Source organism: Balaenoptera physalus, assembly GCF_965194825.1.
Source record: "Balaenoptera physalus genome assembly, chromosome: 20".
NCBI lineage: Eukaryota > Metazoa > Chordata > Mammalia > Artiodactyla > Balaenopteridae > Balaenoptera > Balaenoptera physalus.
Genome location: NC_138901.1, coordinates 43768718 through 43784663, shown reverse-complemented (window position 1 = coordinate 43784663; position 15946 = coordinate 43768718). Strand labels below are relative to the sequence as shown.

Genomic DNA, 15946 nt, shown 5'->3' with positions numbered 1-15946 from the left:
TTATCTCTTGACCACTGATAGGAAAGTGGGGGGGAGGGGCAAGTTAGTAAGAGGAAATGGTCCAAGAGCCAAGCTGTCCGGGATATTCTCCCATTTTCCCCTCAGCAGCCACCTCTGGGCAGAGGCTCAGCTTTAGCTTTGTCATCAGATTCTGGGCATAGACAAGGACTTGATTTAGGAAGGCAGGCTGGCTGTCCAGAGCAGCTTTGTGTCATGGAAAGGACATGTGGCTGAGTAGGGGAGTGACCAGCCAGGAGTCAGGAGACCTGTGTTTCAGTGCAGCCCCTGAGGAACGGAACAGCAGTGGTAGGTGGAGTGATGCTCATTTATTCATGGAAGATCAGTATAGATTGTTTTCTCAGGGGAGCCTGAGAAGCATCCTTAAGGAGAGAGCGGGAACTCAGCCAGAAGAACTGACCTAATTGGAGGTCTCAGCAAGGATCCGGAGCTGTTTCCTGATCCCTCGTGGCCAGGACCCTGTGGCCTGTGACTTGTGTTTTTGTGGTTTAGAGAAACAGGATGGAAAGGCAGAGGTACCAGACCCTTTCTGGGCATTTAACTTCTTCTTTTGGTCTGACGTGGCACTGGACTTTGTAAGAGACAAGGAGTTCAGCTGTGCAAGTTGAAAGTCTTGGATATTTAACTCTTCTGGTTTCTCAGGCTCTTTCCGGAACCTCGTGATCTCTACATTCATGCTGGTCTTAGGCACTTCAGATACAAAGAGAACCTTGTTCTTCAGCTTGTTTTGGATCCAGGGATCAATCGAGGCCCAAAGAATTAATGTTTCTTGTAGCTGCATTGAAACAAAGGCCCTGTGGCTGGCTCACTTCAGGCCAACGCTGGGAGGGGCGGGGGAGCTCTGGCTACAGGCCCCTCTGGTCCCAGGGAATGAGGTCAAGGGGACAGTGTCTACGGGCGTATTCCCCTCTCCTCCCCTCTGACAAAGAGCACGTGGTGTGAGGATAGGTGGGAGGGGCTTGGAGGAAGGGTTGAGAAGAGGAAGAGGTGGGCGGGGATGCCTTACACTTTTCTTCACAGACGGGCTCTTTTCCACATCCAGCATGTCTAGGACCAAGTGGAACACTTGTGGGCTGCGGATCCCCAGGGCGCCCTGGCAGAGGCAGGATGAGGGCGCCTAAATAGCCGGCCCCAGGAAGATGCCCCGTCTACACTCTTCCATTCTAGTGCCCTTGTGATGACCCTGTGCCTGGAGAGGAGATATGGCTTCCCAGCAGAGGTAGCACTTTCCTTGCCTTTTGGGGCCACTTCATTGGGTTCCGGTACAATTTTTTCACCAGAAGAGTCAAGATAGTTTCTACGTGTAATATCTAAGCAATGCCCCTCACACCCTTCTCCTGTCCCTTATCCCACCCACCTCCAGTCCTGAAGAAAATCTTCTCCTGAACTCCTGATAGGGCTGGAATTCTAAAATAAAAAAGCAAGCAAACAACCTCCCCAAACTTTACAGCCCTTTCTTCCCTTCAGTAACTCTGCTGGACTGCCCGCTCCCCCTGCCATCAAAACATCTGGTCAGAGTAGCGGAGCTGGCCTTACCAAAGAGATGACTGCTTCCTGGCGTGCAGTGGCATTTGAGCTCATCAGTTGCCTGGAGAAGGGAGTGAGTGTGTTGTGGTCCAGTTAAGGGGAGGGGAGCAAGGCTGGCTGCTTCCTACAGTCCAGAGTGAGTCAGGCATAAGGCTGATGTGTGATGTTAATTTTATTAACTTCCCCTTCTTATTTCTTGGGTCAGGAAAGGGGCTGGGAGGGGAAAGGTAGGTACTACGGTTTTCCAGGGGGCACTAAATGACGATCAGGACTCGCATCTGTCCAGAACATTACCTTTTACAAGTCCCTTTCATGTCCTCATCTTAATCGGAGCTTTATAGCAACCCTGACTGGTAGGTATTATCAGCCCCTTTTTACAGATGAAGAAAAGCCCAGAGGTCAAAGAGTGACTTGGCCAGGGGCACAGGCAAGTGCGAGCTGAGAATGGGCCGTAGGGTCTCAGCTCTCTCTGACCCTCTGTCCCCTTCTCACAGCCTCGGATTTGGCCCTGGCAGTTCCCAGCCCAAGCCACTCACGCCTCCACCAAGTTCATCATTGTGGGCTTCATCTTGAGCTCTTCCACAGTTTCAGCAACAGCCTGCCTCATAGCCTGAAGAGGGATTAAGGTGAGACAAGGATTCAGGGGTGTACCCTTAAGTGCTTCTCAAACCTTATTGAATGTTTACTTTGTGCTACATATATGATCCTTGCCTCGAGGAGCTCACGCTCTGGTGGGGAAAGCAGACAAGTGGAACAGTCAGTCACACTCCTGAACTAAGTGTAGGGGCAATAGGAGGGTCTCCTAGCTCAGTCTGGGTACCAGGAAGACTTCCTGGAGGAAGCGATGCCTCTGCTGAAACCTGGACATGGAGCATGAGTTAACCAGGTAGAGGGCTGGGGGCAGATTTCCCGGGCAAGAGGGAGAGCATGCACAGAAGCCTGGAGGCAAGAGAGAGCGCAGAGAGGTTAGGGAGCAGAAAACAGTTCAGTTTAGCTAGGTGACCAAACGGACTCTTCAGAGTGGGGCACTCTGAGTAATTACACTGGGACCACAGGTATAAATCAGGACGGGGTGTTCCTAAGCGCAGCTGGTGTGTGGCTCTGAGCGGGAGTGTAGTGGGGCTAGAGACGTAGGCAGGACTTGGGTGGTGAAGGGCAGTGTAAGCCCTTCTGAGGGCTTGGGGAGCGATTGAGAAGTTCTATGCAGAGGTGAGCCGCAATCTGATTCACAGTTTAGAAAAATGTCTTCAGCAGTTCTGTGGCTGGTTTTGTAGCAAGCTATAACAAAGATGAAAGCAAGGGAGCACAGAGGAAGGCAGGGTGATTCTGTTGTTGGTGATCTGGGAAAGCTTCCCATAGGAGGTGTTGTTTGGACTGGCTTGGGAGGGGCAATCTAATTTTAATAGGCAGAAGGAGAAAGGAGTTACTTACCAGTGGGACTGAAAGCATGCGGCAGTTTTCCACCTTGCAGAGGAGGGAGAGATGACTCAGGGCATTTTAAGCTGAAAGAACGGCCCGCATGAAGGCAAGGTGGCTTGAAAACAGGGGCTGCATTAGGGTGAATGTGATGCTTTGGGGGGCAGCGTGGTGAGAACCAAGGCAGGGGGGTCTTTAGAGAAAGGTAGAGAGACAGGTTTGAGCTGCCTGGACTTGGGAGTTTTGGTCTCACTTACAAAGAAGGGTTCATTATACGTCTTCCTCCTGAGCAGGTCAAATGTGAGTCCTTCCAGGCCCTGTGCCTGGATCTGTTCCAGCCCAATGGTCTTGAGCATCTGGCTGGCTTCAAAACGGTGCTGAGGGCAGGGGTGGGGAAGACATGAAGGATAGACTCCCTTCCTCATCCCCCAGCCCTGTCCTAGTCCTGGAGAAGGAAGGGTACTAGGCAGCCCTAGAGCTTACCTCAAGGACACTGGAATAGCACAGCTGGTCTAGGATGGTCCTGATGACCGTGGCTGAGTGCACACCCATTATCTTGACCAGCATACTGAGTGCCTGTGGAGGTGGGCAGGGCGGGCTGGGGTATACCAGACCAAGAGGCATCTGGATGGCCAAGCAGGCTTGAGGGCTAGAACTTGTAGGGAATAGGTGGGGTCCTTTCTCCTCCCTCCTGGCCTCGTGAGTGAGAGCATAAGTTCATGTGTGCACACACATGCACATACGTGCATGAACACCCATACACATTGAATGTACACAGACACGTGTACATTTAGCGTTCATACGACCCAGTACTCGTATGTATATACATACTGACAAAACACACAGAGGACCCTGTGGTGCTCCTTGCGGGAGCTTCTTTTCTCTGGGATGAGGATGACAGGGTCCAGACCCCACCAGTCAGCACCGGTTCCCCAGTGCTCCCCAAGGAGCTCGTCCTCCTGCCCCTCGCACCTGCATCTGCTGGGTCTTTGGCCCTTGGTGCAGGCACTGCAGCAAGTACTCTCGGGCTGTGCTGCTACAGGGCCTCAGGAACCCCAAGCACAGGGCCGCCTCCACTGCTGCCTTGTTCCCTGACTTCTTTATCAGCATCTGCAGCACAGGCACCAGCTTCTCTCCATCCTCGACCTGAGTCCTCTGAGAGGGAGATGAGGGACACGGGTGGTGGGACTATGTCTTCGGCCAGGCTTTGTCAGGAAGGCAATTCATTACTGCTTCCAGACCATTCTCCCTCCTCCTTAAGGTGAATCTCACGTCATGAGATTATTTTACCCACTTCCCTTATTTTTGCTGTCATCTACTTGCTCCTAGGCCGCATCCTTTTATTTCTCTATGACTTTTCTTGTGGATGGATCAATGTTACTCTCTAACACTTCTGCCGTCTTAATTCCTGGCATTTGAAAAAATATACATGTCATTGATCCAACGCCTCTCCTCCAATAACCTTGTCCTCTACTCTATGTCAGCCACTAATTCCCACAGAGAGACTTTATCATTACCCATTACTGCAACTTCTCGATGACCCCTCCCCCCCATCTTTTTGGTTCTCCTCTGATGTCAACAATTGTTGGACTCCACAAAGACTAACAATTCACTGAGCACCTTTTCACTGCTCCTCACTTTCTTCCCTCTTTACCCAGCTTCAGTTCCATGGTCCCGCTCACTCAACTCCTTTACCCGCTCTTGCTTCATTGTACTCAACTCTCCACCAACTCTGTGCCTGCATTTCCTGGCGGGAAACAAAGTTATGATGACTAATCTCGCTTGAAATGTATGAACACAAACCTCGTGTAGACCCTTAATGCTGCCTAGTGATCGGACTGCTTTTCCCCGGGCAATTCTCTTTCCCACCCTTCTAATTCATTCTCTTTCCTCTGGAACCTCTAACACTTCTTCCTCTATTCTCTTAAGTTGATGACCTTGCTTCCTACTTTACTGAGCAAATAAAAGCAACTGGAAAAGAAGTTCCAGAGACACTTACCACCGTTTCTATCCAACTTTCAACACCTTCACCCATATGTTCTTCCTTTCCACGTGTTACAATGGACCATGACCATCTATCTAAAGTCAGTCTCTCTTACTCATGTGTTCGAGCTCATCCCTTCTCATCTGCTCAAGAATATTGCTGCACAATTCTTCCCACCCTCTTCAAAATGATCATTTTCCTAACGACTGGATCATTATGCCTCAGCACTGAAACATGCTGTTATTTTTCCTTTTTCTAGTATTTACCCCTGCTGCTGACTACAGCTCTTTTCAGCAAAACTTGGAAAGTTGTCCATGCTTGCTGACTCTAACTTCTTTCCTCCCATCCTCTCTTAAACCCACCCTATTCAGGCCTTCACTCCCACTTTCCCTCCAGAATGGTTCTTTTTAAAAAATATTTATTCATTTATTTATCTGGCTGCGCCGGGTCTTAGTTGTGGCATGCGGGATCTTCACTGTGGCATGTGGAATCTTTTTAGTTGCAGCGTGTGGGATCTTAGTTGTGACATGCGGGATCTTTAGTTGTGGCATGCGGAATCTTCAGTTGCAGCATGCGGGATCTTCAGTTGCAGCACGTGGGATTTTGAGTTGCGGCATGTGGGATCTAGTTCCCTGACCAGGGATCGAACCCGGGCCCCTTGCAATGGGAGCACGGAGTCTTAGCCACTGGACCACCAGAGAAGTCCCCACAATGGTTCTTGTTAAGATAACCAATGATTCCCACATTGTTAAATCCATTGGATCGATTCTCAGTCCTTCTATTATTTGATATGGATTTATCTCCTTTCCTTGATATATGTTCTTCACTTGATTTTCAGAATGCCGCACTCTTGTTTGTCTTCCTACCTATTGGCCACTTCTCAGTATTTACTGGTTCTTCCTCTTATCTCTGACCACTTAACGTTGGGGTGCCCCAAGGCTTGATTCTTGGTTCTTAGTGATCTCATCTAGGTGAATGACATTAAATGCTACTTATATGCTGACAACTCATAGATTTCTTCCTCTAGCTGTATATCTAACTGTTTACTTGCTGTCTCCCTTGGAGGTCCGGTAGACATCTGAAACATAACTTGTCCAAAATTGGGCTTTTGATATTATAGTACCTCCAAGCCTGTTCCACCTGCAGCTTTCTCCATGTTAGTTGGTAACAACTCCATCCTTTCAACTTCAAGGCCAAAAACCTTGACCTCATCCTTGTTTCCTCACTGTCTTTTTCTAATTTTAATTTTAATTTTAAAAATTTTTGGCTGTGTTGGGTCATTGTTGCTGCGCATGGGCTTTCTCTAGTTGCGGTGCGTGGGGGCTACTCTTTGTTGTGGTGTGCGGGCTTCTTATTGTCGTGGCTTCTCTTGTTGTGGAGCACGGGCTCTAGGTGCGTGGGCTTCAGTAGTTGTGGCACGTGGGCTCAGTAGTTGTGGCTCGTGGGCTCTAGAGCGCAGGCTCAGTAGTTGTGGCACACGGGCTTAGTTGCTCCACGGCATGTGGGATCTTCACGGACCAGGGCTCGAACCCGTGTCCCCTGCATTGGCAGGCAGATTCTCAACCACTGCGCCACCAGGGAAGTCCCCCTCACTGTCTTTTTTTTTTTTTTTTAAATAAATTTATTTATTTATTTATATTTATTTTTGGCTGTGTTGGGTCTTCGTTTCTGTGCAAGGGCTTTCTCTAGTTGCGACGAGCGGGGGCCACTCTTCATCGCGGTGCACGGGCCTCTCACTGTTGCGGCCTCTCCTGTTGCTGAGCACAGGCTCCAGACGCGCAGGCTCAGTAGTTGTGGCTCACGGGCTCAGTTGCTCTGCGGCATGTGGGATCTTCACGGACCAGGGCTCGAACCCGTGTCCCCTGCATTGGCAGGCGGATTCTCAACCACTGCGCCACCAGGGAAGTCCCCCTCACTGTCTTTTATAACTCACATTTAACCTGTCAGAGTTTTGCTTTAAAAATGTATCCAGAATTGAATAACTTCTTACCAACCACACTGCAACCACCATGGTCCAAGCCACCATCATATCTCACCAGGATTGCTTCAGCAGCCCCTAACTGGTCTCTCTGCTCCCACTTTTGCCCCCCGCCCCTGCCCATCTTTTTTCAGCATAGCAGTAAGAGTGAACCTTTTGAAACATAAGTTAGATCATGTTACTGCTTTGCTCAAATACCTGTTCCACTCAGAGTAAAAGCTCAAGTACTTAAAAGTCATCCAGAAGGCCACATATGATCTAGTCTCCTTTAACGTCTTTGACCCAGCTTCATTTCCCCCTGGTTTCTCTGTCCCCACTCCACTTCCTTCACGTGGCCTCCTTGCTGTTCCTTGGCCATGCCAAGTGTGCTCCTGCCTTAGGGCCTTTGCCTGGATTTGTCCTTCTGCCGGGATGCCTTCTCTCAGCCATCTGCAAGGCTCACCCCTCGCCTTCTTGTCTGTGCTCAGACGACAACTTCCAAATGAGGCCTTCCTTGTCCTCCATGTTTAAAAGTGCAACTCATCCCATCTCCACTCAGCATTCCTGATCACTCTCACCTTGCTACGTAATTTTTCCATTGCACTTGGCACCTCTAACATACTATGTAATTAAATGTATTGGTTATTACATGTCTCCCCCCCACTAGAATGTAAGCTCCACGAAAGCCAGGATGTCTGCTTGTTTGGGTTGCTGACATATCCCAAGGGCTTAGGATGGTGTCTCACACACGACAGCTGTTTAATATATGTTTGTTGAGTAAATGGATGAGTGACGAATTCTGTTTCACGTGGAGCAGTGATGGGGTCAAAGTAAGAGGACCCTAAGGGGGAAAAGTCTTGAGTAGTGTCAGCAGACTCTCTTGGTCCCTGTCCCCTTTTGGCTGAGGTCTTCCTTTAATAGGTTATTTTAAGGATGATAATAATGATGATGAGTTATCACTTAAAGAGCACAGGCGTTGAACTAGGTGCTTTACGTATATTATCTCATTTAATGTTCTCAACAATGCTATAAGATAACTACTCTATCCATTTTAGAGACGGACAAATGACACCTCTGAAAGCTGGCTTTTCAGAGGTTATATGACCAGTTAAGTGGCTCTGCCAGTGCTTCTGTCCAGGGAACCTATTCCACAGGGGACTCCCCAAGGACAACGTCCTCCGCCATCAAAGCCAGGAGCTAGGTTACCTTCTCCCTGGCTTAACCCCGTGCCAACACCGTCAATTACCTTGTCTTACCTCGCCCCAGTGACTGACTCTCCTCCCAATCACCTGGTATTTGGGGACAGCAGCCCAGGAGTTCAGAGACACCCGTAGCGCTGTCAGAGTATCCATCCTTTGCCCCTCATTTTGCCCCTTCAACTGCTTGATGAGAGCTTGGATCACATGCTTATTCAGGCAACCTGGACGGGGAGTATCCTCAGGTCAGGGCGGAGCCTCAGGGCTCTCCTCTCTGCCGGAACCCATTTGACCCCTGTGCCTTCAAGACAGAAGTTCCAAGTTCTAGGTCACAGGGTTGCCCGTCCCCTCAAGACACCAGAGCGGCTGGCTGAGCATGACGGCCGTTCCCAGAGCCCGCTCTCTCCCTCCCTCCAATCTCCTCTCGCTTTTCACCCCGCCTTCCTCTCTCTGCCCAACAGTACATCAGACAATTCCCAGACCCTGCCAATGGCTAGGTGGCAGTGTGGCTGCACTGCTTCCTTCCTCACCCACCCCTTCTCCCCACCCAGGGAGAGGACATACTCACCCAGGATGGCCAGGGTTTGACAGGCCTCACACTTCACTTTCTCTGGGCCAGTTTGGGCCTGAATTAAGAGGCGGTGGGTGGGAACATGCCATAAGGTGGTGGAATGTCAGAGCTTTCAGGATCATCTCAGCTTAACTTTCATTTTACAAATGAGGAAACCGAGGCCTAGAGAGTGACCTGTTTACGCTCAAACACAGGGTACAGGCAGGATGGTACGATGGAAGGAACACGACTTGGGAGTAAGGCTTTTGTTCACATCCCTGTCTGGTATCTGGTAGCCACGTGGCCTCGGGCAAGTCACTTGGCCTCTGAGAGCTTTCGTTTTCTCGTTAGAAAAATGCAGCTGCTACTACTACCTATTCCTAATACTGGAAGATTTAAATGAGATTCTGTGTAAGAACACAGACCCCCCCCCCCCCCTTATAAATTGGCATATAGGCACAGGCATTGACTTAGCTAAGGTAGAGAATGAACTCAGTCCCAGTTTTCTCCTGGCTTTTTAGTTGCTCATCTTTCCTGTTAGACAAAGGGGATCTTCAGATTCCCCCTTCCCCATCCTTTTAGATCAAGCTGCCCTTTAAAGAAGCCAAGGGCATGAGATGGGGACATGCCACACAAGGCAGCTCTCTCCTCCCTGGATCTGACCCATAGTCCTTGAGCCTGGCGAGCCTTGTCAGTGCCCATGTGCCAATGCTCTACACACCTCAGGCTCTGTTTCCTCCTCTCCTGAACTCTGTGCAGCCCCAGACTCACCACCTGCCATAGTGCTTCCATGATGAACTTGTCTCTGACGCCCAGGCACCCCAGAGCCTGCAGGAACAGGGTTAGAGGAAAGGGAAGAGACCTTGGACACCACCGCCGGGAATTTCCATCCTCTGGACACGGCTGGAGTTTATTCTGGGAACATCACTCCACCCTTGCCCTCCACCTCAAGCATCTTTCTGCTCCCCAGCTCAGCCAACTCCTACCTGTAACCATGCCCCTCCACCCTTGCCACTTCTCACCTGTGCTGCATAGAGTTGCTCATTCTCTCTGGGAGATTTCAGGCTTTCTGTGAGTTCCTGCCCATCAAAGCGAGCCAGTGGAAGGGAAGAAAGGGATACATAGAGTTCTACAGCTATACTTTCAAACTGGAAGGAGCTCATCCAGTCCAATCCCCTTTCCTCCCCTCCCTCCGTTTTGCAGGCAGCAGGCAGGGACTGAGGGCGGAAGGATGGTGTGAGCCCCAGGTAAGGGCACCCACAGAAAGAGAGTCTCCCCATTCTCCCCCCAGCCCTGGTCCCTGACCTTTAATCTTTGCCACTTCAGGGGGTCCCCAGCAGGGTCTAAGGGCTTGGATTCCATCTGAGGCTTTACAATCAGCTTGCTCATTGGGAGATGGAGTTTTTGGATGAGGGTACCCTCTTTGAGGTACCTGTGTGAGAAATTGCACAGGTAGCCCTGGTCCCCTGGTTCCCTCCCTCCTTACTTCACACACTCTTCTCTGCCTCTGGTCCTCAGCCCAGCTCAGAGGTGAGACCAGAGGAAGAAAGATGAGCCTCCTTCTACCCCAGGGTCTTCTCTGGGGTCTGGAGGCTGACTTGCACCACGCCCAGCCCCACTCCACCCCTTTCTTCTCTTTCCTTCCTTTCCTAGAAGATGTGGAGGGCGTGGAGAACAGGAAGGGGCCCAACACACCTAGGGCGATCTCTCATTTTCCACAGTATCTTCTGGGCCTCCCGTTCCTTTCGCTGATTATACAGGGCGTGCCAGTGCGTGTAGATCTCAGGCTGCTTGGAGTAGCAGTAAGGTACGGAGTTTGGCTTGCTCGGGTGCTGCCTCCAGCACTCCGGACTTGGGGGAAACTCTTCCTTTGGCATCTGTGGGTGTGAGTGGCAGAGCAGTCACAGGGGACATTGCTCAGCCAGGAAAAGGGCCAGGGTGAGAAGGGACTAGACGAGGGAAACAGCCCTTCAGCCTGTCATCTGAGCTGAAGTCAACAGCCACCTCCGAACCCACTGTGTGACTCGGGCAAGTTACTTCACACCACCAAGATCTCAGTCTTCTCATCTGCAAATTGGAGCTAATAATCCTTGTTCTGTACCCCTCCCAGGGTGGTTGTGAAGAACAAATGACATAAAGGTTGTGAAGCCATTGCTGGTCTGCAAATTGATCTGAGTACAGTTGGCCCTCTGTATCCACGGGTTCCACATCCACGGATTCAACCAACCACAGATTGAAAGTATTTGGAAAATAAAAATTCCAGGAAGTTCCAAAAAAACAAAACTTGAATTTGCCACGTACCCAGCAACTCTTTACATACCGTTTACGTTGTATTAGGTATTATAAGTAATCTAGGGAGGATGTGTGTAGGTTACATGCAAATACCACACCACTTTATACAAGAGACTTGAATATCCATGGATCCACAGGAGTCCTGGAACCAATCCCCTGCGGATACCGAGGGACAACTGTACACAGTTTGGTTAGTTGAGCATCTCAGAGTACTTTGAAAAAGCCTTCCGGGCAAGGAGATGGAAAGGCAAGGGGCAAGGGAGATGTGGAGTAAAGAGTGGGGGGCGGAAATTCAGGCTACAGCTCCTTCATTCAGGCATTCAACAGATACTTAGTGAGCACCTACCATGTGCCAGGCACTAGGTGCTGGGGATACAATTATCATCCCTGCCCTCATGGAACTTAATGGTTTTGTTGGAAAAGCAGGATTTCTTCAAATAATCTATCTCTTATACAATTGTGAAACTGTAGCTCTGGTTGCACTGGAGGGTTTTGGATGGGTCAGGGGCTTTCTCGGAAGGTTTGGCTAGGATTCATTCCTGTCTCTTCTCAAGCCTTCCTGTCTCTACAACAGATCTCTGAGCAACAAGGAAGAGGGGCTTCAGCCAGTGGTTCCCAGTGTGGTGACTGAGAAGATCATCATAAGAGTTCTCGGGTGATTGTCATGACTTCAGAAAATGGGGCATTGACTCAGTATGAGTAAGGTTGTCAGATTTAGTAAAAACCAAGCAAATAAAAAACAGGATGTCCTGTTGAATTTTGATTCCAGGTAATGAAGGCAATATTTAGGACATATTCATACTAAAAAATATTCATTGTTTAGCTGAAATTTAGATTTAATCAGGCATCCCATTTTATCTGGCAACTCTAATGAGGAAGATCCCTGTGTTAATAAAAATGACTCATTATTAAGCCCTGCCTGCATAGCCTAAGCCTTACAGATATTATCTCATAGCAACTTGATAAAGGGAGATGGGCAGGGGTTGGCTTGTGACAGAGGATACTCCTGAGGCTCAGGGAGGGAAAGTGACTTGTCCAAGGTCACACGTAGTTAGTGGCAGCCCCAGGGATGAGTGTCAGGGTTCTGTGAACTCGCCTTAATGGGAAAGGATAGTCTGCTGCTCCTCCTACTTCAACAAAGCTCCCAGGGTGGCAGAAGTTCGGGGTCTTACCTGGTGGCAGGACAAGGGCAGGAGAACAGGAGCTGTGGCTCTTCTGAGTTCTGTGGTACAAATGAGATGGCAATGACAAGGGTGGATTGAAGAGTCATCATTCCAGTCTTTCATTTATTTAGCATTAGCATTTAATGAACGCTGTATCAGGCACTGGGAGGTAAATAAGGCATTATTCCTGTCGTTAACGGACTCATACTTTTCTGGTATCTTGGTCTGTGGAACAGTAAGATTGCCATAGCCTGGGAGCTTCTCAGAAATGTAGAGTCCCAGGCTCCACCCCAGACCCACTGAGTCAGGATCTTCATTTGAGCAGGATTCCTATGCACGTTGAAATTGGAGAAACACTGGTCTAGCAGAGTGGTTCTCAACCCTGGCTGGGTATTAGAATTATTTGAGGGAATTTTTAACATGCCTCAGTCCTACATCAGAGTAATTGAATCAGATTCTCTGAGGAAGGGGCCCAGGCATTTTAGAAAGCTCCCCCGAGGATTCTAATGTGCAGCTAATGGTGAAAACCACTGGTCTCGTTCAGTGGCTCTCAAACTTGAGTGTGCATTAGAAAGAATTGGAGAGCCTGTTAAAACACAGATTTCCTTATCCCCAGATGAAGACTCATCCCCAGAGTGTTGATTCAGTAAATCTGGGGTGTGGTCTGAGAATTTGCTTTTCTGACAAGATACTGATGCTGCTGGTCCTGGGAACATACTTTGGGAACCACTGGTCTAGCTGGTGAGACAGAATTGTTTACTGGTGATTAACAGAGGGAAACAAATGTGAAGATGGATAAAGGCACAGGTGGTCTAGATGAGGGGTCCCTAACCTGGTTGCGAGGAGCAGGGAGGGTTTCCCAGAGGAGATTATACACAAGCTGAGTCTTCAGAGCAAGTAGGAGGTAGCCAGACAGATGAGGGGGAGGAGCAGAGGGCACGAGGAATACCTTCAAACCTTGGAGTTGTAAGAATGGGGTGCAGATGAGGGGGTAGAAGCTGGGGAGACACAGAGACATCCCACCTTAGAGGGCGCTGGAGACTTACCTTGAGGGCTTTGGGAGCCTTGAAAGTATCCAAGGGTCTGCCCTGCCTCTTCCCATGGATCTGCTGACATCACCCAGACCCCTGCCTGGGAGTGGGTGCCAGGGAGCTTTCCTTTTCAGGTCCCTGTCCCTGACTCCACTCCTGTCCATTTCAGCCTCACCTTTGGTCCTTTCTGGATATTCCAGCCATGGGCACTTGAACATCGACCTGCTGATGTCAGAGATGTTGACTGATTTTTCGTAGGCCATCCTCTCCTCCTGGGGGAAGCAGAGAGCACCTGGGTTGGGGAGGGCACTACAGGGACTACTCCCTTGTGGGAGCAGGGTCACAGCTCAGGGAGACCTGTCCTCTGTGGCACAAGAGGGGCTAGTGAGATGTCTGGGCTTCTGGAGGTAGAAGCCTCCAAGTGCTGGGCAACCAGATCGCCGAGGTAAATAGAACACTCCGGTTCCATTCTGGAGTCCCAGCCGTGGCATCTACTTGCCGGTGGATTGAGCTAGTCACTTTCTCTCTGGGAGCTTCACTTTCCTCATCTGAAAAGTGGGAAAGCCGTGCTTGTCTGGCTAGGTAGAGGGGCAGTGGTGAGGCATAAATTCAAAAAGGAAGTCGAAGTGTTTAGTGAACTTCAAACTCATGTAGCCCATGTTAGGAGCAGGAATTGTCCTTAGGATTAGTCATCAGGAAAATGGCAAAAAAAATGGGAAAGCCCTATTCATACACACGCCTCCCTCCTTGGCAGCAAGAGACGGAACTCTTTTTTTTCCTTTTGGTCACTGAGCACATTTATTTTATTTCATTTTAGAAAAAAAAATCTGAGTTTTAAAAAATACGTGGGGATTTCCCTGGCGGTCCAGTGGTTAAGACTCCGCACTTACACTGCAGGGGGCCTGGGTTCAATCCCTGGTTGGGGAACTAAGATCCCACATGCCGCCCACATGCTGTGAGGCGCTGCCAAAACTCAAAAAAAATAAAAATAAAAGAAACTCTGGAATTATTAAAAAGAATATATATAAGAACAGCAATAATAAAAAAATGCAAATGTGGATAGTCACGTATATTGACATTGAAAAGTAGAAATGCCATCGCTTTACAGATTTTATCTCAGAGTCTATCAGCTGTACATCAGCTTCCATTGCCACCAAGAGCTGACTGTCGTAACGTCCTCGTGCTTGCTGAGCCACTGCTTCTGTCGAAGGTTTCATGTCATTTGTACTACACAGAATTCCTTTCATTGCTTGCAGTGATTGCTACACTGCAACCTCGACACCTAGCATAGTGCCTGGCACACAGCAGGCAGCTCGCTGTAGCAAGAAAACGCAGGCCACCAAGTCCTCCGACTGGACCATCGCTTCCAATAAACTGACGTGCTGCACTGAGAAAGACAGCGTCACCATGTGGTTTTCCTGCCGAGAATGTTCAACCTGAATCTAAGTATGAGGAAACAGTAGACAAACCCACCTTAGGAAATATTCTACAAAAATCCCATCTGAACTCCTGAAGAAAATATCAATATATCTTAAGGACACAGAAAGTCTGTTAAAGGACACTAAAAAGACCCGACAGCTAAATTCAATATGTGCCTGTCATTGGAGCCTGGATTTTAAAAAATAGCTATAGAGGACATAATTGGGACAATTGTGGGGATTTGATCATGGACTCTATGTTAGAAAATAATATCGTGTCAGTGTTAAATGCTACTCATTCTGTGGCTATGCAGAATGTCCTTGTTATTAGGAGATACACACAAAAACTGTTGGGGGGAAGTGATATCACATCTGCAACTTTCATTTCAGAAAAAAATGTACATACCAACCATCTGTATAATATACGTGTGTGTGTATATACACACACACGTATATGCACATAGATAAAGCAAATGTGGTTAAATGTTAATGTTTGAATCTAGATGAAGGGTATATGGGTATATTCTTGCAAATTTCACTAGGTTTGAAATTTTGCAGATTAAAGATGAAAAAAAAAAAGCAGCAGCTTTGGCATTGGACCTTGGACCTGGTGCGTCTAAATGTTAATTGTACCACCTTCCACCCCACCTCCCCGGTTTTTTTGGTTTGTTTGTTTGGTTTTTGTTTTTGTTTTGCTTTGGGGCTTTGGGCAAGTTATTTCCATCTCTTGCCAAGGGTTTTCCCCCACTGTAAACAGGGTTAATAATATTCCCTGCCCCAAAGGGTTATGAAGATGAAGGATGGTGGATGTAGGGAGCTGACAGTGCCCGGTGCAGAGTGATCGTGCAGTTAACGCCGGCTCTAATTATGCGGATATATTTGCTAAGACAGGTTCACAGGAAGGAACACATCGATGGGAAAGTTGGAATACTCCCACCTGAAAAGTGCTGGTGCCGTGGTAGAAAACCACAAAATCCCTCCTTCTCTTTATTTGAAAGAACTGAGGTGTTTTGGGAGTGCCCTGAAATCCCATTCCTGGGGCACGAGTGGTGTGTCAAAGAAACCCACTGCCGGTAAGCGGTAGGGTGGGCTAGGGTGGAAGCCAGCAGAGTAGGCGGAAGGGCCGACCATGGTCTGAGGAAGCAGGGGGGTGTGTGGTGGGAAGTGAGAGAAACTCTTGGGGCCTCGGGGCTGGGAGGTAGTGACTGTTGTCTCCCTTCAGAGTGGATGAGCCACTGGTCCCTTTACCTGCTCTGTCCTGCCCAGGCCCCTTCTCAGAGAGCCTGTGCCCCCGGGCCTGCTCGCTGCATAGGGCCACAGCCCCCAAATCCAGGGTGGACACCAGATGTGACCAGCCCTGGATCCAGTGCTTAATGCTCACGAGGAAGGGGGGT

At 49.1% G+C, this 15946-nt stretch overlaps 1 protein-coding gene across 1 annotated transcript; it reads right to left on the bottom strand.

The window, feature by feature from the left end:
* On the bottom strand, positions 1-15887 carry HEATR9 (HEAT repeat containing 9). Its single transcript, XM_082440215.1, has 15 exons — positions 13310-15887; positions 12113-12162; positions 10344-10525; positions 9954-10080; positions 9671-9727; positions 9420-9476; positions 8667-8724; positions 8192-8322; positions 3934-4116; positions 3445-3537; positions 3219-3338; positions 2082-2155; positions 1555-1606; positions 1025-1111; positions 1-793 (listed from the first exon to the last, which is right to left on the bottom strand). Exons 1-15 carry the CDS (start codon positions 13395-13397, stop codon positions 419-421), a joined length of 1734 nt encoding a protein of 577 aa, XP_082296341.1. The 5' UTR covers positions 13398-15887; the 3' UTR covers positions 1-418.
* Positions 15888-15946: the final 59 nt, after the last annotated feature.

Coding starts and splice junctions, on each gene's coding strand:
- HEATR9 (XM_082440215.1), bottom strand. CDS start 13,397: ATGGCCTACGAAAAATCAGTCAACATCTCTGACATCAGCAGGTCGATG. Junction 8,725..9,419: donor TGGAAGCACTATGGCAGGTG/GTGAGTCTGGGG, acceptor CTCTTAATTCAG/GCCCAAACTGGCCCAGAGAA. Junction 2,156..3,218: donor CGTATAATGAACCCTTCTTT/GTAAGTGAGACC, acceptor ATCCCTCTTCAG/GCTATGAGGCAGGCTGTTGC.